The 24,689-nt window shown below is 36.5% G+C and overlaps 1 protein-coding gene, 1 non-coding gene and 2 pseudogenes across 3 annotated transcripts in view; 3 read left to right on the top strand and 1 right to left on the bottom strand.

Moving 5' to 3' along the window:
• The window catches only part of LOC148940962 (aarF domain-containing kinase 1-like), a 75,416-nt gene that overhangs the window by 41,852 nt on the left and 8,875 nt on the right, over positions 1 to 24,689 (top strand). The window contains exons 8-9 of one of the 2 annotated variants that reach the window (XM_089104854.1): positions 16,647 to 16,844; positions 20,506 to 20,648. In XM_089104854.1, the coding sequence (XP_088960980.1) occupies positions 16,647 to 16,844; positions 20,506 to 20,648 (341 nt within the window). The remainder of the gene's footprint in view (positions 1 to 16,646; positions 16,845 to 20,505; positions 20,649 to 24,689) is intronic. The other variant, XM_089104855.1, reaches the window with a different exon arrangement.
• TRNAY-GUA (transfer RNA tyrosine (anticodon GUA)) lies at positions 2,882 to 2,967 on the bottom strand. Its single transcript is given in 2 exon segments — positions 2,882 to 2,917; positions 2,931 to 2,967. It is a non-coding gene; the product is annotated as a tRNA-Tyr (tRNA).
• Positions 7,235 to 7,338, top strand: LOC148940965 (small nucleolar RNA U3; annotated as a pseudogene).
• LOC148940966 (small nucleolar RNA U3) lies at positions 14,230 to 14,413 on the top strand (annotated as a pseudogene).

Genomic DNA, 24,689 nt, shown 5'->3' on the forward strand with positions numbered 1-24,689 from the left:
TTGGAAATTCATTAGGTTCATTTTAACTCCCCCCCCCCCCACCAATGTGAAAACATATAGGCTAAATAATATTTACCATGCATTTTACAATACGGTAATTTTTTTTAATACCGTAATTTGAATCAACTTTTACGACGTCAGGAAACGAAAAAATTCATGGAAAATATATAATTTGGGCTATAAATTCGCGCATAACCGGGGGGGGGGGTGAAGCAAAGGGAAGTGCTTTTAGGAAGCACTTAAAAATTCAATGGAAATTTCACCTTAAGACTCTTAGACATAGTTGTAATAGTAGCCACAGTAATAGTATTGGTATTACTAGTAGTTTGATTAATAGTAATAGCAGTAATACTGATAGAAGCAGTAGCATTAATGTATTGCCTTTTGATCAATTAAACGTCCCTCTTGTCGAGTCCGTGAAGTTTCAACTTAATACATATTGTCTTTTGGTCAGATAATTATCCCCTTTAAGCATACTCTGAAAATTCCAACTTAAGACCCAAATCAATTCTTGAGAAACGCTCTTTTGACAATGTACATGCACATAGCGTCTTTTGATTTTGTTCAAATTTTCCCTCAATATTTTAAATGAAGTAGTGATGTAGTAGTATTAGTGGCTGTAGCTGTATTTGTAGTAGTAGTGTGCAAATATTGCCTTTTTGATCATCTCCCTTACCATTTCCTGAAAGTTTCAACTTAATATACTCAGTCATTCCTAATTTACGATTTTTTGACAATCCAAATACACATAACATGCTTTGATTTAGTTCAACACTCCCCTTAGCATTCTCTGAAAGGCTCACCTGAATGCCTTTTGTCGTTTTTGAAAGTAAAGTTCATACATGCTCACCTTTCTCAATAACATATGGTAAATGTAAACAATGAACGAATTGCTTAACTTACAGCCCTTGTCCTGAGGGCTGTGGGAAGGTTGACATCCCCAAATACATAATTACTTGACCTTTCAACAATGCTGAACAAAATAGGCCTACTAAAATTTTGATTGGGTATTTTTAGGGGAATAATAGGCTTGTGGAGAGGGCTGGTTGCCCTCTATTCATTTTTTACTCTTAAAAAGGGCACTAGAAATTCCGACTTCCAATGAATTGAGCCCCATCCAATCCAAAGTTTATACTACCACCTGTTCAGTAAAAACCAGTAAAAACCTACTGCAAAATACTCGATAATTTCAAGTATGCCATCATAACATAACTTACAAACCTCGCCCTTGAGCTCTGGGGGGTTATGTCCACCCCGAAGGCATTGTTATATGCTCTTTGGATCACTGTGAACAGAATGGCTATATCACAATTTCGATCGGATGTGGTTGGTGAAAAGAGGGTGTCCGGAAGGAGGGGGGTGTGGAAGGATGGATGCCCTACATCACTTTTGACTCTTAAAAGAGAACCAGAACTTTATAATCCCAATCAAATTAGCCTCTTCTAAAGTTCACACGGCCATCCCTTCCATTAAAACGTTATATGCCTTCGGGGTATAACTTATAATCCTTGCCCCCATATTCTGGGAGAGGGTGGGGGGGGTGTAAACCCTGAGGCCTTGATATGTGATCTTTTGACTATTTTTGAACAAATAGCTTTCTCAAATTTCTATCGGATGCATTTGCTGAAAATAGGACGTGAGGGGGGAGGCTAGTTGCCCTTGGATCACTTTGACTCTTTAGAAGGGCAGCAGAGCTTCTGATTTCCAATTTAATGAGCTTCCTCCAACGTTTATGGGACCACCCTTTCCATAAAAATCTCATATGTTCCTGGGTCATAACTTAAAAGCCTTGACTTGAGGGATTTGTGTGTGTGTGGGGGGGGGGGGGTATCATCGTCAAAGATATGCTTACTGAACCTTTCAACTACGCTGAGCAAAATTGTATCTCAAGATTTTGATTGGATATGTTTGGGGAAATGATGAAGGACTTTGAAGTCATAGTCACTTTTGACTATGAAGAAGGGCACTAGAACTTCGTAATTTTCAATCTAATGAGTCCCTTTTGAAGTTTCTACGACAACTCCTTCTATACGCCCTGCCCTGGTCTTAAAAAAAATGACAACAATACATTGTGCCCACATCGCTCTTTACTTAGGCAGCGCTGTTGCGCTGCCTATGATTGGACTCTGGAATAAAGAGTGAAAAAAGGGCAAAAACATAAGAAAGGGCAAATGATTAATAATCATTGATAATAATTAAAATATGGATAGAGAATGAAAAAAGGGCAAATGATTAATGACCATTAAGGATAATTGATATCCGGAATACAGGATAGAGAGTGAAAAAACAACGAAAACTCTATTCATAAAATTGCCTCTCCCCCAAAACTTATTGCTACCTTCGGTAAATGGGCAAATGTCTATTTGTCTATTTGCATGAACCAAATTCTGAAGGCTAGACCTAACAAACAGACAGAAATAAAAAAAATATTTTTAGAACTTAAAACCAGTTCTAAGTTTTGTATAATTGTGTAAAATATTGTTCAGGCATGCAATGATAATCTACTGCTTCATAGAAAACACAGTTCATATAATTATCCAGTATGATCATTCCCTATCTCATCCATTATAAAAACCCGGACCGGGGTGCGAGTGCTCCAGAGAACGTAGAAACATAAGCGGCATCAGATCTTTTCACGGGTAGACAAGTCAGACGCGAAACAATCGGAAACAAGTGGAAACCCGCTATTACGAATAATGCACTTTACGCGAAACAATCGGAAACAAGTGGAAACCCGCTATTAATAACTGCACGAAGAAGTGGGAGGAGCTTTTTGTTCGCACCGAGAAGGAAGACCAGAAATGATCTGTGATAAGCTTACTGGATAATTATATGAACCGTGATAGAAAAAGACGAGACATTGGAATTGTGCATTAAAAAATCCTTCGAGCCGGATTTGAACCAGCGACCTATGGATATCAATTTAACCTCTACAGTCCACCGCTCTACCAACTGAGCTATCGAAGGCTTATTATATATGAAAAATTAAGCTAGACTACATATACATAAAGCAGGCGTGGCTTATGAGTGCTACAAGCCATAAGCTACGTTAATTAAATACTGTTTCTTTTTCCACTTGTGATTTCGGTTTCATTTGTGTATTTATACCATCCGTTTACGCGCTCGTATGTGAGAGGGGCGGATCTGCCCAAGGCCGTACCCAGCGGGAGGTTAGGGGGTTTGAACCCCTCCCGAAATGTTTTTTTACTAGTAAAAACGTAAAAAATGGATATAAACAAATCTTGTATGCGTTTTTTGAGTTTTTTTTTGTGTAAACCCCCCCCGTCCCCGAAAAATAATATTTGAGTAACACCCCCTTGGAAAAAAATCATGGGTACGGCCGTGGGTCTGCCCAACATGAGGGGAAGAACCTCATGTAGCAGGAAAAAACAGATGATGTTACAAATTCAAAAACAAAAGAACAAAAAATTTCAATTACGAGGAAAGAATAAAAAATATTAGACAGCTACACTCTCTCATTTGCTCTGCTTTTTATTTGGCGGGGGGGGGGGGCGGGTAGGGAGAAGAAGTATTTTATGTGCAGATTTCCAGTGAGCCAAAGGGTTTTTTGGGTATTGGTAGTACTTTTGGTAATGTTCTATTAGCTGGTACCCACGCGATATACTGTATAGGGAAATCTAAAGGAAACTAGTCAAACGGGTATCTGTCAATAGAGAAATGAATCACAAAGCGGGGTTTGTCATTGCGTGTTCGATATTTAACCGATTCTTGTGGGGGGTTTAGGGGGGAAAAGGTACCAAGGTTAGGTTAGGTTACGTATTTAATATATGCTATGCTTTAGCCCTCCCCCCTAATACGCAAATATGTAGCCCAAATTTGTTTCTAAACTATTATATTTTCATCATATTTGGTTTTATTTCATTAGCATAAACCAAACTTGACTTCTCGCGTGGGTACCAGCTAATAGAACAGTGCTGTACTTATTTTTATGATAGGGGGATCGGATAAGACACTGTATCGTGTCTATGTGCTATAAATCAAATTTGCTTAATTAGAAATTGTAACCTAATATTAAAAATTAATTCGGAGTTCCTTTTCCCGGAACTCCGAATTTACAAAGTTCCTATTTTTGTAACTTTGATGGCCCTGGACCATGTCTCAAGGGTCTGAACCACTGCTGAGCTATGGTTGTGAAGACGCATCACCTGCACCAATTAATTGGTATCCTTTACAAGGTTGCAGGCTAAAATCCTTTACTAAATAGCAGGCTATCACTGCAACCGCTATCCAAAAACCTCTCTGACGAATTGGTAGATAGGAATTAAGCCCTTTTTGCATAGGCCGTATTGAGCGCGGTTATATGAAACCATAACTGTTGTTAATAGCCTGGCATTATTGAAACTCACCAACCTTCTTTGTAATTTATTTTATTACCAATATACCCCCCTCTCCTATGCAGAGGCCTAGAAGCAACAAATATAACCTCGGCTTACTTTTTACCAAGTTTGGATGGGAGGTTTGCTGACAACAAGAATTTGAGAACCCTCTTGCCTCTTTCTTCACAAAAGTTGGGTCATCGGGATTCTAAAAAGGCAAAAATCGGAGCTTTGCTGTTACTTCACTTGAATTTAAGGGAAACTCCTTCAGTCACTTTGGGTAGAAAGTTATTCACTAAAATATAGGGACCAACCTCCCTCCACCTAGGTAGAATTGGTCCCGGTATACCAAAAGACACAACTAGGAAACTCGCTTTCCCTTTCCATCAAGTTTTGTCTATATCCAACATTTTTTTCGTGTTGATGTCCTGGTGGCAAGAATTCAAGGACTCTTTGTAAGGACGATACTCCTTGCTCCCTACCAAGTTTCATTGGGACCTTGCAAACTTTTCTGATAACCAGTTGCTGGGGTTATCAAATTTCGGGAGCCCCTTCTACCACAAGGGTCGATCCGGTCGGTCCGGTCCGGTGCCCTTTTTAAGTGACCAAAAAAATGGAGGGCAAATAAGCCCCCTCCCACGCTCATTTTTTCCCAAAGTCACCCGATCAAAATTTTTAGATAGCCATTTTATTCAGCAAATTCGAAAATATTATAAGTATGTTTTTTAGGATGGCTTAATCCCCGGAAGTTCCCGGGGGGAGGGCTGAAAGTTAGGAACTTTACCGTTAGCATATAGTATTGGTTATTGGGAAGTATACAGACGTTTTCAGGGGAGATTTTTCCTGGTAGTGGGGTGGGGGGAGGGGGTGTCGGTGGTTATGTGGGAGGATATTTCCATGAAGGAAGTTGTCATGGGGGAAGGGACATTGCTATGAAGGGGACGCCGGACATCCCAGCACTATTTAAAAAAAAAGATCAGAAATTAAATATAAAAAAACAAGTTTTTCAGCTGCAACAGCAGCAACATAAAAACTTTAAACGAACAGAAAATATTACATATATGATTGGGTTCACCCCCTAGTCAATACCTCGCTCTTTAATCTAAAGATTTCTTAGTACTTTCATAAGAGCTATTTATTCAAATTAACGACCTTTGTGATTAAGCGGTAATTTTTAAAGAATTGGAACAAAATTCGAACTTTAGCGTAAAGAGCGAGGTATTGACTGGGGGGCGAACCCCCTAATGTACGCATTAAAAATATATGAATATAGAAGTTCGTTACGTAAGTTAATTCGTAAGTTATATATATTTATTACTAATAAAAACGTTCGTAAATAAAATTAAACAAGTTTCTAGAAAGCCATTTAACCAAATAAAAGTAAATTAATATGAAAATTTTGTTTTAATTATTCATGTACGGTGAGCCAAGATCAAAACCTACATTTATTCAAAAACGTTCAAAAATTAAATTAAAAAAAAACAAGTTTTTTTTATCTGAAAGTAAGGAGCGACATTAAAACTTAAAACGAACAGAAACTATTCCATATATGAAAGAGGCTTTCTCCTCCTCACCGCCTTGCTCTTTACGCGAAAGTTTTGACTTTCTCACAACTATTTTTTAAAAAAAAAAAGAAAAACTTTAGCGTAAAGAGCGAGGCATTGAGGAGGGTACAGCCCCTTTCATATACGGAATTATTTATGTTCGTTTTAAGTTTTAATGTCGCTCCTTACTTTCATTTAAAAATTACTTGTTTTTTTTATTTAAATACGGGTTTTTCATTGTGTCTTTCCCGTTTGACTGTAGCTTCTCTTGTTGGACTTCTTTAGAGGAGCCCTGATAATGCGAAAGTACCGTTTTATCTTTATAATCCTTTTGGTGCCTGCGAAGTAAAAAGTCGTTAGCCGAACGTCCAAAAATAATCGTTGTCTATCGCTAGTTTCAATTACTAGCTCTAACTAAAAAGTAAGATGTATAAAAACAGCTAACTTTGTAAAATTAATTTTTAAAAAATAATATAATTCGAAAAACACATATTTTGTATCTTTATTTAAAACTGAAGAAAACGTCCCTGTCCCCCTTACGTTTTCGTGAATTGGCGCCTCTACTTAAAGACCTAACTGTGTTCGATTCTTGATCAGATTTTACAATTTCGTCATTTTCTTGTTGGATGATGTTACCTGCGGGTTTTAGCATAATATAACAATTATCTGTTTTTATCTCTACACTAAAAGACGTGGATGATTTTGCTTTCCTTGCTACTTAACGCCTTCAAGTCCGTATCCGCAGGGGGGGGGGGGGGTACCCGGTCGGCCCCTCCCTTTAAAATTTTTTTATGTGTCGTAAAACTGCATACAAATAAAACTTTTGATGCTTTTTATTGTAGCCCCCCCCCCTCCCAAACGAAAATCCTTGTTGCTCCTTCATAGCCATAAAAGATTAATTAAAATGTGGCGGATTTTTTCTTATTCTTTTTTCTTTAATTTAGTGTCATCCCCACTATGCGTTCGAAATTAATAGATACATCCAGCAATTAAGACTATTTTTACTAAGGTATCCTGACACTAGCCCTATTCATATTGTATTCATTAACAATATTTATATGTCAGTAGGTAGAATAATTGATTATTTAGCTGGCAGTTCTATTCTGGTAAGTCTCTAGCCCCTCGCAAAGGAATCAATTTTTAGGTAAAAAATCTTATTTAGTATTATTCCTGTTAAGCCTCAATGCAAAACCTATTTTATGCTTATAATTAATATTTTAGAAGAATGGAGGTATATTATAAGAATTTCTTCGGCTCGAATTGCTTTTGAAACAGCTATTCTATATTCATAAAATAGTAACAATCGGTTTTGGCTATTTTTGTATATATAAAAGCTGAAAATTAAGTTACGTTAAGATCATACTTCACAGGATCATTTCCGTAGTGTGATTGCTTAGGTTTCGCTGGGAAACCGACGCTTCCATAAACCACGATGATGAGCCGAAACACCTAGTGTTGGGCGTTATTTCGATTTTTTCACATTCGATATATCGATATTTCGGAACCGTTTTTGGCTCCGATACACTCTTGTTTTTGCCAAAGTTAAATAACGAAAATCGTAGTTAAAGAGTATTTTGCATCATTTTTTTTATAAAAACTTCGAATAATACAACATTGAACAATGAAAAAACCGACTTCGATTATATGAAAGAATATCACGAAAACCCAGACATGAAACTACTTGGGCTCAAGAAAAAAACATGGCTATATTTGGCTATTCAAAAACAGCAACATGTCAATGTTTTTCTCAGAGAGTCGATTTCGCCGCTCGGTGATCAACTGATCGGCCTTGGAAAAAACTCTCTCAGAAGGGACACTGGTGGTGGGCACAGACATAAATTTCATGGCAACCCTGTACAGATATTTCTGAGAGTCCATGTTGCGATAAGTCTACCACTCGAGTGGATCCGTTTTTCGTGGAGCTATAGAGTCTCTGTTAAAAATCTACAGAGCCATGACAGACTCGGCCGCTGTCGAACCATGTCCTGATTTGACTAACAGAACTTCGTCATGTGAGCCCCACAAACTGTCATGATCATGTCGATGCTGTCTCGCGGGGTTTGTGACGGTACTTGTACCTGCTGCTACGGATTCAGCAGACAGCAAGGCCAAATCCATCTCTCTTGCTATTTTGCCCTCAACCGAGACAAGATCGTCAGGGGAAATATACATTTTCTTGAAACGCGGATCAAGGTATGTGGCAATCGTCACGGGTGTGAACTGACCGAGGCTTATAAGCCTAGCTTGCATTTTCTCCATCAAAGCCTTGCGGAGGTCCTCGACGACATTTGAAAATCCACCACAATCTACCTGAACAAGGTGGCGTCTCAAAATCTTGGATAAAGGCAGGACTTTTGAGATGGAGGGATAGCTTTCAGAAGAGAGCTCGATTGTGACCTCGTCAACAGGTGTAAGTACCGCGATTACGTTTGAAATAACATCCCACTCACTTTCAGTGAGTAGTAGATCTACTTTACCGAGAAGCACAAGCAAACTTGGTACCGACTCTTTCAAATCTTGTAGACTACGCAACACTAGTGAGAAGCGAATTCCGTCTAGTGGTCACATCAGGTATCAGTTTTTTGGTGCAAACATTGTCAATAGAGATCTGAACCTGGCGCAGCTTGTCGGCAGCTACAACACTACGTCTGAAAAAGCTGACTATGTTCCTAGCTTTTTGGACAAGAGGTGACAAGTCAGCAGTATCATCAATAGCCCCCCTCACAATCAAATTCAGAGTATGTGCGAAGCACGAAACATGTCTCCAGCCTTTACCCTACAGCAGATGCAGCATCCTTTACAGCCCGTACCACATTTGCTCCATTATCGGTAACTACAGCTACAACCTTTTCCTTAATCCCTCACTCAGTGGCAATTTTCAGAAGATGAGCTGTGATAGCATCAGCACTATGCCTTTCTTCAATTTTGACAGTAGTAAGCACGTTGCTGCAGAGGCAGCCTTTCTTATCAATGTAATTTACAGTGACAGCCATGAAACCCTCAGTCGCCCGGGAGGTCCATATATCTGTGGTAAGGGAAACATGTCCTATTTTTTTAGCGCCTCCTGCAGTTTCAATTTCTCTACAGCATAGATTTCAGGGAGAAGATCTCTTGTCACTTTAGCTCGGGATGGCAAAGTCTAATTGGGGTCAAGGCCCTGCACCAGATCAATAAACCCAGGATTTGAAACAACAGAGAGGGGTTGCATATCATTTGCAATGAATTTCACAACCAGTTTGTTCATTTTTACAGTTTTAGGGTGCTTTGCCCTGTACTTGGTCTGTAACAACGAGTCAATTCTCGGCTGCTTTGCACTTGGTGCTCCTGAGTCAGTCTGGTCACTTCTATCACGGGTAACTTGGGTAGGGTCACTAGCTTGACTCAAAGGTCTGGTTGAGTTTTGGCTATGTGATGGGACAATTTGACTTGAATCATGTTAATCATCAGATGGATACGAATCAGAATCAGGGTTAACACTGGCACCCCCGGCCGATGTACTCCCTTTTATGCTTTGGTATTGATTTTGTGGTTTGTCTTGAGATGAGCAGTAAGGTTGGTGGTATTTCCAGAGGTAGCAACACTTTTTTTGCATATTTTGCATAGTGCAGACTTAGCCGATACTTTTGTAAAATATTCCCACAAAGGAATTGGCATTTTTCAAAAACTGGTAGAGACCTGGACCTGCAATATATTAAACATTCAGAGGCAAATAGAATCCAATGGAACTGATTTTGTTAAATAAAGTGGTAGTACCAACCAGCAAATAATGGACCAAATGTGGGGATTCGATTTGGCATATAGGGTTGGATTTTGCTATGTACTCTAGATCAATAAGCAAAAGAAAATGATGAAAAATTACAGTATATTATCAGCTAAATTTCTAAATATCAATTATTTGGCAAAATATCATATTTTGCCAATCTGTTTTACAGAAATGTTTTCTACTAGTCCAAGAGCCATGTAGCACGACAATACTCTGATATTAATAAGATTTCAAAGTCAAGACAGGGTTACAGCCTAGAGCCTAGGCAGTAGAGTCTAAGCTATACGAGTAGTCGGAAACGCATATGCCTAAAGAATAATCAAATCAACCGATTACACCCTGGAGAGGCTGTGACACTATTTAATTACCAAAGGAAAAAAATCATCAGACTCATTCTTCCTGACTGAGCATAGAAGCAGCATAAAAACAGGACACACAAACAGGCAACATTACAGAACCCGTTAGTGCACTTCTACATTTTTGAAAGACGCCCTGTGACTTACCCATTACATACTTCATACCAGCTTCATCACAGGGACCTATGCAACCTCGGACTGTTCGGACAAGAAACTAGTGCCGTAGTAATAGAAGTGTCAATCTAACCTTCAAACTATAATTTAAGCCTCCTGACCCTGTGTGGCAAAGGGAGGTTGTTAATTTCAGTTGAAGAGCTAAAATTATGATCTAAAAGCTTGATTGATACTTTTTATCACCAACGTACGGGGCTATACCAGTCTGAGGTTGCATATTTACCTAGCAGAGGTTCCCTGTACCTGACTGAAACCCTGATTTTTACGAGGTGGGCTGAGAAATTCTACTTCTACACTTACCCAGCTGGGAATCAATAAAAGTATTTTGGGTTATGGGGCTATAAGCCCCATAACCATCATTGTCACATCATTGTCACATCATCATTGTCACAATGATGATTTTATTAATAAACAGGCCTTAAGGGTGAGTATACAGGGTTGCGAACTTTTTGGTCAATGAATATGTCCCTTGAGCATCCAAAAATGTTTCCTTTTCAGCCAAATTATGTCCATATTTTGTCTATAATATGTCCATAATATATCCATCTTGAAATCTCAAAAACTAGTTTTCTTACGACTTGTATACCTCTTTCAAAGTGGTCAGTTAACATCGAATATAATGAAAACGAATAAGATTCATTTAATCATCCATAAAAAATGAACTAGTGTGAAAGCACAAAAGTCGTAAAAACATATAAACAGTAAAAAAATAATTGTCGGAGCTTGAGGCTCATCTTCCTACGAGAGTTCTGCTTGACAGGTATGGTCGGCATGAGGGTCAGCATTTTCACTTCTTTTGGTAGCTTTTTGTCAATCAGAGTATTTCTTGCGCATGTCATAAGGTACAATCCAGGAGTCAAGTGACGTTGCAGAGTGCTAGGTAAGCTGGGTTGCCCTTCAATCAGGGGGGTGACATCCCTCATAATTCAGTAATTGCTTCTGTTGCAAGTTGTATCTTGAGCCCTTAAAGGGGCCCCAAAGGTATTGAATTTTTTTTAACCACACAAAGAAGTTATCAACAGTAGTTAAGTTACTGAAAAGTTGTTAAAAACATATCACTAATTTATAAATAAGTTATTCAAGAGTAATATATTCCAAAAAATAACAATCAAACCTCATTTATTGGGCAACACAAAGATAAACTGTTTTCCTAATGTTTCAAGTTTTCAAATGCCGTCAACAAAAGTAGCACTTATTTTTGAAATTTGTAACTTTGATGTCAACAATTCTGGTATTATTTTTGAACTTTAGGGTGGGGGGGGGGGGTAAATTTCATGGTAACTTTGAAGTGGACCTTATAATCTACTAGAATGAAAGTGAAAACATCATTTGATACTTCTTATGCTCTTTCATAATTCAAATAAAATACCTTCAGGGCCCCTTTAAGGGCTAAAGATGCAATTTGCAACAGAAGCAATTATTGGATTATGAAAGAGCATAAAAAAGGCATCAAATAATGTATTTGCTTTCATCTTAGCTAAATTATTGTGCCACCTGCATATTTACCACCAATACCAACAGCCTAAACTTATACATTGTGCCCACGATTGGGGGCCTGTTTTAAATGTTTAGGAGGAGTGTATTTTGATCAGGATAGCCTACTTGTAAAAGATTATGCATTAGCCAAGCACTGGGAGGTTTTACCCAATATAACCCCTCCACTATAGCCTAGTCTAGGTTAAGTTTTTATTAGTTTTATAAAAGTTTTCCAGAATCGTACTGGGAATTTCACATAAACCTAAGGGTGACTCATTCAAACAGGGTGCGTGACTGCCTTTGTTCCAGCAACACTTTACTAGGCTATAACTCCACACAAAGTGTTCATATAGCCTAATTTGTTATCAACCAGGTAGAATCACGACCCTTCTAGGAGACCCTTAATGAAATTATTTGAAAAAACACTACGTTTTCTAGAGAGTTAAAGAGGCTGAGTCACAAGTTCGAACCTTAAAACGTACAGGGATTAGGAGGTACAGTTGGGGGGCTGCCACACCCCAAACCCCCCACTTTCGCAATCTTTAAATAAAGAAAAAGTTTTTTAAACTGAAAGTAAGGAGCGACATTAAAACTTAAAACGAACAGAAATTATTCCGTATATGAAAGGGGCTGTGCCCTCCTCAACGCCTCGCTCTTTACACTAAAGTTTGACTTTCTTACAACTCTTTTTTTAAACAATAAAAACTTTAGCGTAAAGAGCGAGGCGTTGAGGAGGGCACAGCCCCTTTCAAATACGGAATAATTTCTGTTTGTTTAAGTTTTAATGTCGCTCCTTACTTTCAGTTTAAAAAACTTTTTTTTTATTTAAAGGTTGCGAAAGTGGGGGGTTTGCGAAAGTGGGGGGCGGCAGCCCCCCAACTGTACCTCCTAATCCCAGTACGTTTTAAGGTTAGAACTTGTGACTCAGCCTCTTTAAATCTTTAGAAAACGTAGTTTTTTCAAATAATTTCTGCACATTTTTGTGCAGTTTATTACTTATTATTGCTTGACTAACTGTTAGCTGAGCGTGTCTGGAGTTAATGTGGGGGGGCGGCCCCACCCCAAACCCCCCGCTCTTGAAGATTCTTTTGTTAAGGCTGTTAATTCCTGAATACTCAAATCAAATGTGCAGTAAGATTTTCTTTTTTCAACTTGTCTTCGAGCATGCGGGTATACGGCGTGTTATCAAAGCAGTGGAGACTTACCTGTAACCTGAAGGCCGACTGTGATATTCTTCTGGAGACGCCTGTTGAGCCGAAGGATTTAATAGATTGGATTTAAAAAAGAGTTTCTTTTTTAAACTTTAAATTCAATATAAAAAAAATTCCTCTGACTGGGAATCGAACTCAGGTCTTCCGCCTGATAGTCTGGAGTAGTGACCACTGTACCACAGAGACAACTGTTATATTATTTTTAGTCTCTGCTATCTATTTTTGAGGCAAGCAAATCCCCACAAAACTTGATATTTGGTTTTTGGAAAACAGGGAAGGAGTGATCGGATTGAGCTGAAATTTTGAGGATAAGCTCCCAAGCCCTAGGAAAGCTTATCCTCTAAATTTCAGCCCGATCGGACAGTGTTAAAGGGGAGCTGTGATGGGAAAATTAAACCTAGGCACTTATGTATAATTAAGGTTTTTCATAAGTATAACGTTAGGGTAAGAGGGAGTTGATACAAAAAGTTATACCTACTCTAATAGAAGGAAGTCTGCCTTGAATAATTAACCAGTCACATAGATTCAGGGCTAAACCGGTATTCTTGTAGCGGCTGATAAAAAACAGAGAACGGCAAATTAATTGGCTAGGCCTGGTTTTTGGAATACAGGGACGAAAGGATCAACTCGAGCTGAAATTTTGAGAATAAGCTTCTGAGCCCTATGAAAGCTTAACCTCTAAATTTCATCCCGATCGGACAGCGTTAAAGGGGGGCTGTGGTGGGAGGGTCGAAAATTCCGACACAGTTAATCCCATGAAGATAAAGTCGGAGGAGGATGAAATTTTGCACGTTTCTTAGTTTGAGCTTGGGCTACAAAATGCAATCACCTCCGTCTCTCTGCGACCTATAGGACCGGAAATCACTTAACATTGTGGTGGGTCACCTCTTTAAAGAGGCACAAGTGTGCCTTCTTGATTCAACTTGTAAATATGACAAGAAAACTTGTTAACTGAGACTAATTACACATATTTGTAGGATATTGCACTTCCAGCATGAAAATGTACTTACCAACACAGACATGTTATGATTTTTTGAAAATTGCGGTAAATTCTAAATAAAACTAGATAAAATCGCACATTCTTCTGTTAGTTAACAAAAGTTTCAATCATTCCATTAAAAAACATACAAACTGTGGAATGATAAGGAATGACAATGTCATTGTTGTTTATTTCAACGTTTCTGGACCATTCATTAGCTCTGTCTTATGAGTCATTGGATTTCATAGGTTATTCTTCTTCTTCTGGAAGATTTGGAAAACTTTTTTCTCTGTGGGACCTTTTCTGTTGGTCATTCACGAGTAGATGGCGAGAAAAGCTGAAAATACTGGAAAATTCCGAAATATCGTTTTCGATATCGAATATCGCCCAACACTAGATTGCTTAGGTTTCGTTGCGAAAATGATGCCTCCACAAACGACGATTATATGTGGAAACGTCTACCTCTGAGCGGGAAACAAACTGGATCTGGCTTATACCGGAATTCTGGTAGTTGAGGATTGTTTTTGGCTGGCATTAATAAGGCTGGGATGAGGCAGGTGTGATCCGAGTGGCTGGAAAAATCATTTATGTCGGAAGTTTTTTAGTTGTACCAATTAAGACACTATTCATTGGGAGTGGGCGATGTCGAGTGTGTCTAAATGTGGTATATTTATACCAATTTTGTATTTATTATCTCTACTGGTTTAATTAAGTACATACCTAGAAATATGGTACCTTTTACAAAATTGTGGTACAGGTACAATTCAGTATTTTTGTACCTATACTCTGTGATCTTTAAATATTTTATTTTACCCTGATCTGTTCGGCGTAGACAAGATAAGGGACAGACAAGCAGTCACCTATATCCTTTTTTCGTAAACAGACGCTTCACTTCCGGTAACCAAAGGTCGACAAAAACATATTTCTGTGTATCAACATCAAGTTTACCGATTGAAAATGAAGCTATAATGACACTTGGATTCGTGATGGTTTGGAATCTAGTGGAATAAAAACAAAATCAACCACCCAAGTGGGAAATCTCCTCAGTTTGAAAATTTGTATTAAGGAAAAAGGAGCTTGCTGAGAGAAATTAAAAGTAAGAATAAATTTAAAATAAGGCGATCTAGTTCAACTTCATATATATATATATATATATATATATATATATATATATATATATATATATATATATATATATATATATATATATATATATATATATATATATATATATATATATATATATATATATATATATATATATATATATATATATATATACGTATATATATCTATGTGTGTGTATGTATATATACATATTTGAGGGGTTCAAACACAGTACCCTACCCCATGAATACAGCCTTGCTTCCGTATTCTCCTCAATTTCTCGTAACACCAATGCTTCAAAACCAATGCCTCTGACCACCGTAATTCTTGTGGCTTCTAGAATTCTATTTTGTTTCTGATCTTAGTCTTAATCTTCCTATTCTCCCAAACTATCCTCAACTGCAAAAAAACATCTGTTTTTCTCTTTTTTTTTACATATTAAGCACATTGACCTTCCTTACTAATCAAAGATGTAGGGAGGGTTAAAATGTATGTTTCAAATTTAGGGGGTGGGCAATTTTTTTAATAATAAAAATGAAATATGCAAGTTTAACTAATTCACACGGCGCAAACATTACACAAATTACAGAAATATATTTCCGTGTTCCTTTGCTAGCCTTAGAAAACCTGACTTCAGATATTGATTTTAAAAAAAAGGAACTATCACAAGCCAGATGGGCCGAGCTCACATTCCGAATTAAAAAAAAACGAAAAAAAAACACACAAAAAAGACCAGTAAGTGAAGACAAAAGAAAAAGAGATTTGACATCATAAGCTAAACATGGTTTAAAATAGAATGTCGTATAAAATTTGCTAAATAACTAAACAATGAATAAACATTCATTGAATACAAGGTAAAACCTTCAGTTGATAAATTTGGTAGAAAAAAGATACATGTATATTTAAGTCTCAACACGTCAAAAAGATTAAAAACAAATAAGCCTATTTGAATTTATAAGGAAATTAAAATTTAATAAAAACAAAGAGGGGCTAATCCAGATAGCCCGATAGCCAACTATCTTTGGCTAGATAGCCAACTATCTTTGGCTAGATAGCCAACTATCTAGATAGCCAATCAAAAATAGTTGCATGTCAAGGTCTTTGAAGGCAAAACCTCAAAACGAAAAAGTTTAAATTTGTCAAACTTCGTAAAATTGGTTTCTGAAATCTTTTTACGATAATTTCTTTCTTTCACACTCTTAGTGACTGCTTTCGATAAAATGTCGTATAATTTTTTTCTCAAAATACAGGTAAAAAGAATTTTTATCTTAACAAGACAAAAAATTATGTGATTCGTAAATTGGTCTTAAAAATACATGTTGAAAACCTCCTAAACCCCCCCCCCCCGAACAGGAATTCTTTTGGGCAAACAAGGTCTTTGACAATGAAAACACAAACAGTAAATTGCATGTGTCAGACTTGGACAAGTTGGCTTCTGAAATCCTTTTTACGATAATTTATTTCTTCCAGACTCAGTGACTGCGTGTAATATACCTTTTAATCGGTCGTAAAATACAGGTAAAAAATCCTTAATGCTCATCCTTCCCCCTTGAATAAAAATTATTTTGGTAAAAATCCCACCCCGAACAGAAGTTCTTTTGGGCAATCAAGATGTTTGACGACAAAACTTAATAAAAGTCTAAGAAGACTTGGTCAAATGGGCATCTGAAATCCTCTTACAGTAATTTCTTTCTTTTAGACTCTTGGTGACCGTTTTCGGTGTACATATTCCAAGTTTTGGCTCAGCATCTTAAACGCTGACTTGAAACAAATTGAACAATATGGAGAAGAACTAGGGGTCGGAGAGCTCTTTGGCCTTTTTGCCTGTATGGTAACCGGAAGGTCTTGGAACTCCATATTAAGTGGTATTGATAAACAGAAGATGAGTTCACAAGAGGTAAACAAAAATTGTATACTTAAATTATGGTTTAAAATATCAATTAAAATGTAATAGAATTCAATAAGATTTTAAAAATCCTAAATAAAATTAGTTTAGTATTAATTAAGTCATTGTAAAAGTATTAGTTCCTAAATTGTATGATAGCATTTTCAAAATTGTACCTCGCATTCACGTCCTTATCTTAATTTTTATTTTTAATCAAAGTTTTCTCTAATATGATTATATAAGCTATTGGTCAGGTACGTAAAAAGTATTTTTTTTGGGGGGGGGGGGCTGGACAAAATAGTTGGAAAGTATATCTTAGGACTGAGGGCAAATTAGATAAGATGCAGAAATAAATATAGAATAAGCCGTTAAAATCTTGGTAATATGGGTAGGGGGTGGATCAAAGCTCTATTCCATATGTCCCTGCTAGTAACGTGTGTTGAGGATCAAATCCAGAAAAGTAGTGAGGATCAAATCCAGGAAGAATGGAAATACTTAGGAGTGACGTGGAAGGCAAAGGGTAAATTATCTAGTAGACATATAGAACATTGTGAGGAGATGCATAGGATGTGTTTGAATTTAATCTTAAGGAGCCAGATAAGAATATAAGAGATATTAGGATTCAGAATTTTTTGGGGGGAATAATGTAGTATCTGCAATGCATCGGAAGTTTGGGGACTCCAGTAAAGGGGTAAATTTGAAAGGGTTTATCTAAGATATTGTATGAGATGGCTAGGTGTAAATAGTGATACTAATTGTTTTGTAGTTAGAGGAGATTTGGGAATCTTTTAGCGAAGACGTTGAAGGCTAGTGAATATGCTTAGGTTCTGAGAACGTATTGTGAAGCTGCCAGGAGCGCGGCTTCTTAAATCTGCTTATTTAGATGCTATTAGAGATGAGTCTCCATGTTTTTAGCCGTATCGAGTAAGGAAGATTTTATGGGGTTGTGGAGTAGGGGAAGTATTGAACAATGGATGAGGTTTTACAACACCAAGAGGTATAGGTTTGGCAGTTTGAAAGACGTCATCAAACTGCCAAAGACGTCATCAAAAGACGTCATTCTGATTCTCTGAGCCTCTACGTGGTGGTATAGGAACAATAGGGTGAAAGGGTAATTTTTTTAAGATGAATCTATGAACATAGCAGTTAATTTATATTAACAAATTGAGGGAAAAAAAGTTTAACAGTTGCGCCAAGACGAAAATGTTTAAGGAGGAGGCAAGGGGGGATGATCCTTGCTTTTGCCCTATGTATGGAACGGACGAGTGTGGGTCATACGATGTGTGACTGTGAAGAATTGAGTGAGTTGTGAAAGGAAACCTATGGAGGGTGTAGGTTTGATGAAAAATGGCTGGGGAGTATTGTGAGTGATGAGTATTTTATAAGCGTTGTAAGGTTAGGAAGATTTCTTACGCTAGCAATGAAGCACAAAAATAAATTTTTGTAATATTTTTGTTTATACAGTGTGAATTAACTAGAACGGAACTTTCGTTTTGTATTGTCATGGCCGTAGTACTTTTAGAGCAATAAAACTATTATTATTATTATGATTACTCTTATTATTATGCAGTACTGTCGATGAAAAAGATTTTTTTTAAAGATTATCACGCTTACCTAATGCAACCATTTATTCACTATATAATCTCTAGCAACCCAAAATTCCGATATATTTGCCGCTGCCCCCTCCCCCTTCTCTTAAAAGCAAAAAAATGGCATAAAAAAGCACTTTGTCTCCTCTTCCCCCTTATTATGGGACTGGCCTCCTATGTAATGGTTCATTTTATTGTGTATATTTTGAAATTATTCGCTTTTTGTTAACCTATTTTGTACCAACTGCTACAAGTTGAATGGGTCAAGATTTTGTCGTTTTGTGTGGGATTTTTTGTTTGAGATAATGAACTTATTTTGAATTTCATATGTTGAAATGCTTTATGTTCGTAACTGTAAAAAATTTAAAACTTTGACATTGCTTAATGCCTATTAATATTATTAACTTTTCATTAACTTTTTTCGCTTATGAATATAGAAGAAAAAAAGAAGAAGATTGGTTAAGACATGGGTATCAAAGTATTTCATTAAGTTGGGACAACAATAAATTATGCTAAGTTAAAACGAACAAGTGACCTCATTATTGGGGCAGCAGTAATGACGTCATTAGTGCTGAGTCATTCCGATGTATTTGCGGCTGCTCTCTTTCCTTCCTCTTGAAAAATTAAAAAATAGTGGCCTAAAAGTTCACCTCTTTTCATCTCCTTTCTTCATCTTCTCCTTTTATTCTACACTTGATACATTCTTAGGGATGCTTTATCTTGTGGCAGAATCAAGTTTCTTGATTTCAAGTTTCAATTGTTTCAAGTTTCAAGATTTCAAGTTGATTCTGTGGCAGAATCAAGTTTCTTGAGAGCAAAGATTAAACACTTTAGGAAAAGTCCCATTCAAGTATTTATAATTCTAAAATTCCCCTTCATTTTTGAAATTATTCTTAATATTAATTTTTTATAATAATTTTTTTTCTTTCTTTTTTCTCCGTTGTGTTTTGTTTTGTGTTTTATTGTTTAACTCTCTAATATTTCCTTGTAAAATCCCTTGAATTCAATTTTTCGAGTGTGCTATGTAGGTGAAACAGAAACAATAATTTCTAAGTTCTACTAAAATGATTTTTCAAAACATGGAAAAAAGTAGATTGGATTTAAGAGCCGTCAATATAAAGTTAATTCAGCGAGTCCAGTTTCTTATACTTTGAGGTTCAATATGTTATATTGATTTTTTCTCTAGTTATTTGATTCTTGAGATACCCAGATTATATTTTTCCATTTTTTTTTATTTGGAAATGGAAAATTTATGAGAATGTATGGGCAAGGAGGCGATTTAACAAAATTTGTAAATGTCATTTTGTCGCTTCCAATAATATCCGAGGGTTTTATGACAATATTTTTACCGCATCTTAATCTAAAAAAACAAAAAAATAGACTGGAACAAAAAGTTTTGTTTAAATCCAAAGGGGGACAAAATGTCTAGAGGGCAATCCCCTCCGATGGGCACCCCTATAAGCAGTGTAGCTATTTATGCTTTCTTTGTTTGTTCAATGGGGTGCTTAGTTCATTATGCAGAACTGACTCTAAAGAGTTTGGCCAAGTTCTGACAAAATATGGCAAAATACTTCCAGCAAAAAAGACCACTCGACGTCACTACGAATTTCAGAAGTTATTTTTGTTTGAAAACATTGAACAACTCTCTACGATGTTCCAGTTCCAAGCTATCTGTGGAAAAAAAAAGAAAAAAAAAGATGCCGTTTAGGCATAATGCTGTAGTAGCTGCCACTTTTCTTGATTTTCAAGCCAAATATTTCCCTTGCTGTTCTAGCCAAGGGACAGAAAGTTTCCTATATAGGGGGTTCGGACAAGGCGGTTCTAATGGTGTACTTATTTTAGGAGTTACGAGTTTTTATATTTCTTAACATTGGACGTGATCGTCTCTTGCTAGGTTGCTAGCTACCCCTGCAACCCGGATAAAATGCTCAGATTTTTTTTTGTGTACATTTTATAAATCTCTAAAAGACTTTATTAGAATACTTTTAGTTAATGAAAAAGTATTTAAATAAAACAAGATGGGAAGCTTCTTTCTGTACCTAATCTTGTATTTTTAACAATCAGTCATATATTCTCCATTTTAGCAAAATGAGATCCAAGCTGATGCTAGTAAATATTTAGTACAAATTGCTGACGTCTTGAATCGAGTTCCTAGGGAAATGCTGCTTATTTTTAAAACAAATGATCTGCTAAGGAGTATCGAATATGCCCTAAAAACGCAGCACAGGTAAGAGAAAATTTTATCCTCTTGTTACTTAACCATTTTGTTTTCAGAGATGGAATGGTTGCTTAAGATAAGTAGATATATTTATGTCACTTAAAGCCGTATTTTTACAATAATATTCGTTTGTTTCATTTTATTTTCGAAATAAGATTGGGATATTGAAAGTCAAGGTGTTGACTGTGGAGAGGGATTCTCCAGGGGGGATATACCCAACCTCAATGATGTTAGGCGCACACTCTCTCTCCCCAATTTCTCTTATTTTTCATTATTGTTTTTTGTTCACACTATCTCTGTGGCTGATCAATTGCATATGGGGAGGGGGAATTTTCAGGGGAGAGTAAGCTAGACCCAAGAGAATTTTTTTTCTTCATTATTTTTATTTGCCACACTTTCTCTGTGGTTGCTCAATTTTACATGTGGGAGAATTTTGCATGGAGATTAGATGGACCCTATTGACTGTAATCAAGTATGGCTCTCAAAGTGATGTTTTGAACAGCTTAGGAACACGTGTTAGAAGTTTCCAGAGGAATTGTCTTAGAAAAATGTTAGGTACTCTATTAACTGACCTTCTATCAAACAATAAGCTGTCCGAACAATGTGGCTTGATCCAAGTTTTTAGGGATATAATTCTTGACCGGTTTCTAGGAAAGTTCAAGATGGGTAAGTCACGTTTTATGGAAGAATTATAACAGATTCTGAAAGGTTGTACTTTTTATCCATCCATCCGGGACCAAACAAAAAACACGTCGTGAATGGAAGAGGTCATAAGAATGGGTCTAAAGGAAAATGCAACTTTATGGTAGGGGGGGAGAAACAGCGAAGTTTTGAATAGACTGAGGAGGGAGAGGAGTATGGGTAGCTGTGTTGGCCTTAGGTGACTTGGTATTGCAATGAGTTGCCAGTAGTATTAATAGCATTTAGGTAAAATCCTCTATTTTTTAGTATTTTTTTTTTTTTATGCGGAGCATCTCATTCCCACAGAAAGAGGAAGCGTGTCTGATCTGTTGAAAAGTAAAGGCTCTACATTTGGTAAAGAAGACTGACTCTGGGATCCAATAGCTGCGTTTCGTCATTGTTGAGTTTTCTATCAGATCTCATTGATTTTTGCTCCAAGTTTAGGTGGCCTACTTACTTACTTGTATTTGTCTCAGGACTAGAGAGGGACTATACTCGTTTTCAGCTCTCATTGGCACTATGATTTGGCAGATGGTTTAGTGACATGTTACTCGGTGATCATCCCATGGTACGGAGATCTCAAGCTATTGTTCAAAATATATCAACAAAACCGTGAAAATATTCATCCATTAGAAAAAAAAGCTTTTTTGATTCCATCCTTTCCCGATTTGATTCCAATCTTTTGATTGTCACGATTCTTGATTTTATGCCATCGTCCCACAACTAGTACATTTACCCTCTTCTGTTAGAACTTAGTTTTACTCTCGCTTTTGGGGATTTTTGAAGAGAGGTCATGGGTTTTGGGGTAATGAAGAGACTTAATCAGTTCGCTCACATGATTTAGCAGAAAAAATAGACGGATTGATATCCACTCTGGATTTCATTTCTTCTTCTTTTTTTGTATTGTCTCTGGTTGGATCCATAGTGCATTCTTGACCTTACACCTATTCGCTAGACGTTTAAGGCTGGACGATGTGAAAACCGAAAATTAGCTATGCAGAAGAGATTTTACTCTGCGAAAATGGGGCGATTATCTTTTGATGAATACAAACGGGTTCAGAAGGCGGTCCTTAACTTGACTCTGCAAAATTTGAATAGCAGGGTTTCAAGCTCTCACCTGATTTTAAAAGACAAAAGCGCAAAAAAAGGCAAAAAGCGGACAGATATGCAGAATTTTGTTTCCCTCTCAGTATTAGCCTTTAGTCAAATTGAGAAAAAAACTAGAAATTTAAAAAAGAAGAAGGATCAATTAAAGAAAAACGTATGGACGTTTGATAAAACGTTGACAGGAAAGAATACACTTATTTAGCAAGGGCACCAGCAGAAAATCCTCCAGGGGGCCAGACGCCAAAATACCAGTGGTGGTTGGGGGACAGGGAATATATTTCAGGATATTTATTTTTATAGGAATAAGTTTATTTTTAAATACTTTTAGTGAAAAACTCAAATAAAAAGAGCAATTAAATTGCATACAAAATGAAACAAAATACAGTAAATTTTTAACCAAAGTTCCTGGCAAAGGGATCGCTTTATTTAATCAATAATATATGTAATTATTGTGCATATAATCTTAAAAGAAAATCTGATTCAAACCAAAATTACAGAAAGATTTATTGCTTCCATAGATTATAACAGATGTAGACTTGTCTTTATGCAATTTCCTACTCTTTAGAATAGTTTACAGAAAGACTAGAGATACTCAAAAATCATCCTGCATGCATAAATATCACGTCTTGATTTTATACCAGCCGTGTAAAATCTACCTTATTGGTAAAAGGACAATTCTCCACCTCAAACCTAAATCGCTTTTATATTCAGCCATTTAAAAACTTACAGAACAGCGAAAGAAAAAACTAAATTTAAACTTACTATCCAGCTGTCAAATGGATCCTCTTTCTTTTTATTAGCCTATTCAACTAAATAAAATGAACAGGTTTAAACAATTTTTGTCACAGGAGAATCTTATCAAATAGTTTGTGATAAAAAAAAAAAAAAATTGGAAGTAAAAAGTGACTTGGGCCAATATCCACCAAAACTAAAAATGAAATTCTCTTGACAATCGCTAAACCGACAGTATTGGCTTTTTATGCTGATTCTAAATATATAAAATTATTTCAGTTTATTGTTTCCCACCCACAACTAAAAATTTGAGAAAATTTGCCTAGTTTTAAAAAAAAAGGGGAACACCCCCAGAAATGTGAGCGATCTTATTGAAAATCCCTTGATAAAAAAATTCATTTCAGAGAACTCTACAATAGAGGTTTCAAGCTGCAATCTTCAAAATGTGGAGTTTCGCATTTTTTTTTTCAGAAGAGACATCGTCGATGCATGTTTATTTCTTTTGTTTTTCACACGAGTGATTGTATCAAAGTGAATGTCCAAGATAATTGGGAGGGAGCTCATTCAAACGTAAATTGAAAGCTCTTTTTTAAATGACCATACACGTTGGGCCAGAGGAAAGTCTAGTTTTCTGCCATTTTATGGCACCGAACTACCACTTTACCCCAAAGAGGACAAATTTGCAATCAATTTAAAATTGTGAGAAGTTAATTGATTTAAAAGTACCAATAACTATATTTTAGACTTCCCAGTTGCAAAAGAAGTAATGCCAAACGGTGGCAGTACTGGATTCAACCAAGTTGATTCACTTTATTTGTAATGAAATTAGGCTACGTTTGATGATCTGTGATTGCGTATCAGCTACAATGAGGGGGGGGGGGGAGGGGTGAGTCATTCTTTAGGGGGGGATAGGGTAGATTCCTAAAAAGTAGATATTAATGGACATATTGCTTACTCTTCACGAGGTTTCAGATAAATGTTAAAAGAGGTATAGAGAAGTTGGAATTAATTAAAATGTTTCTCAATACAGCTAAAATATTAAAGTCCCATATCTACCAGCACAGAGGGGGGAAAAGCAAGGCAGGCCATCTTCAGCCCCACCAGTAAATTTCTTTGGGGTGACAAATACAGCTAGGAACTTAGTTTTCAGCAATTTCAAATTGTAATGTTTTCCTTTTTCTATTTATATGAAGTACTTCAATGTATTTAAACAAATGAATGCAATGTATTTATCGATAAGAAATCCTATTGCAGAGCTTGTGATGGCTTCAGCTATGTAAAAGATCAAAAGTTTGTCTCATCCTTAACTCCTTACTCTTTATTGTGAAGTTTGGCTTTTGTCAAAATTTTTAAAGAAAATTTGCAATTGAAAAAAAAAGGTTTTTCAAAGCACTAAAAACTTTCGTTTAATGAGCAGGGTGTTGAAAAGGGGGCAGTCCCCCTTATATACAAAGTAACTTCAATCTGTTTTGAGTTTTAAACTTGCTCCTTATTTTAGTTGAAAACTATTTTCTATTTGTTTAATTACAT

This window comes from Artemia sp. Qi Xiang Cuo, chromosome 19 (genome assembly GCF_049724085.1).
Source record: "Artemia sp. Qi Xiang Cuo chromosome 19, ASM4972408v1, whole genome shotgun sequence".
NCBI classification, from domain to species: Eukaryota; Metazoa; Arthropoda; class Branchiopoda; order Anostraca; family Artemiidae; genus Artemia; species Artemia sp. Qi Xiang Cuo.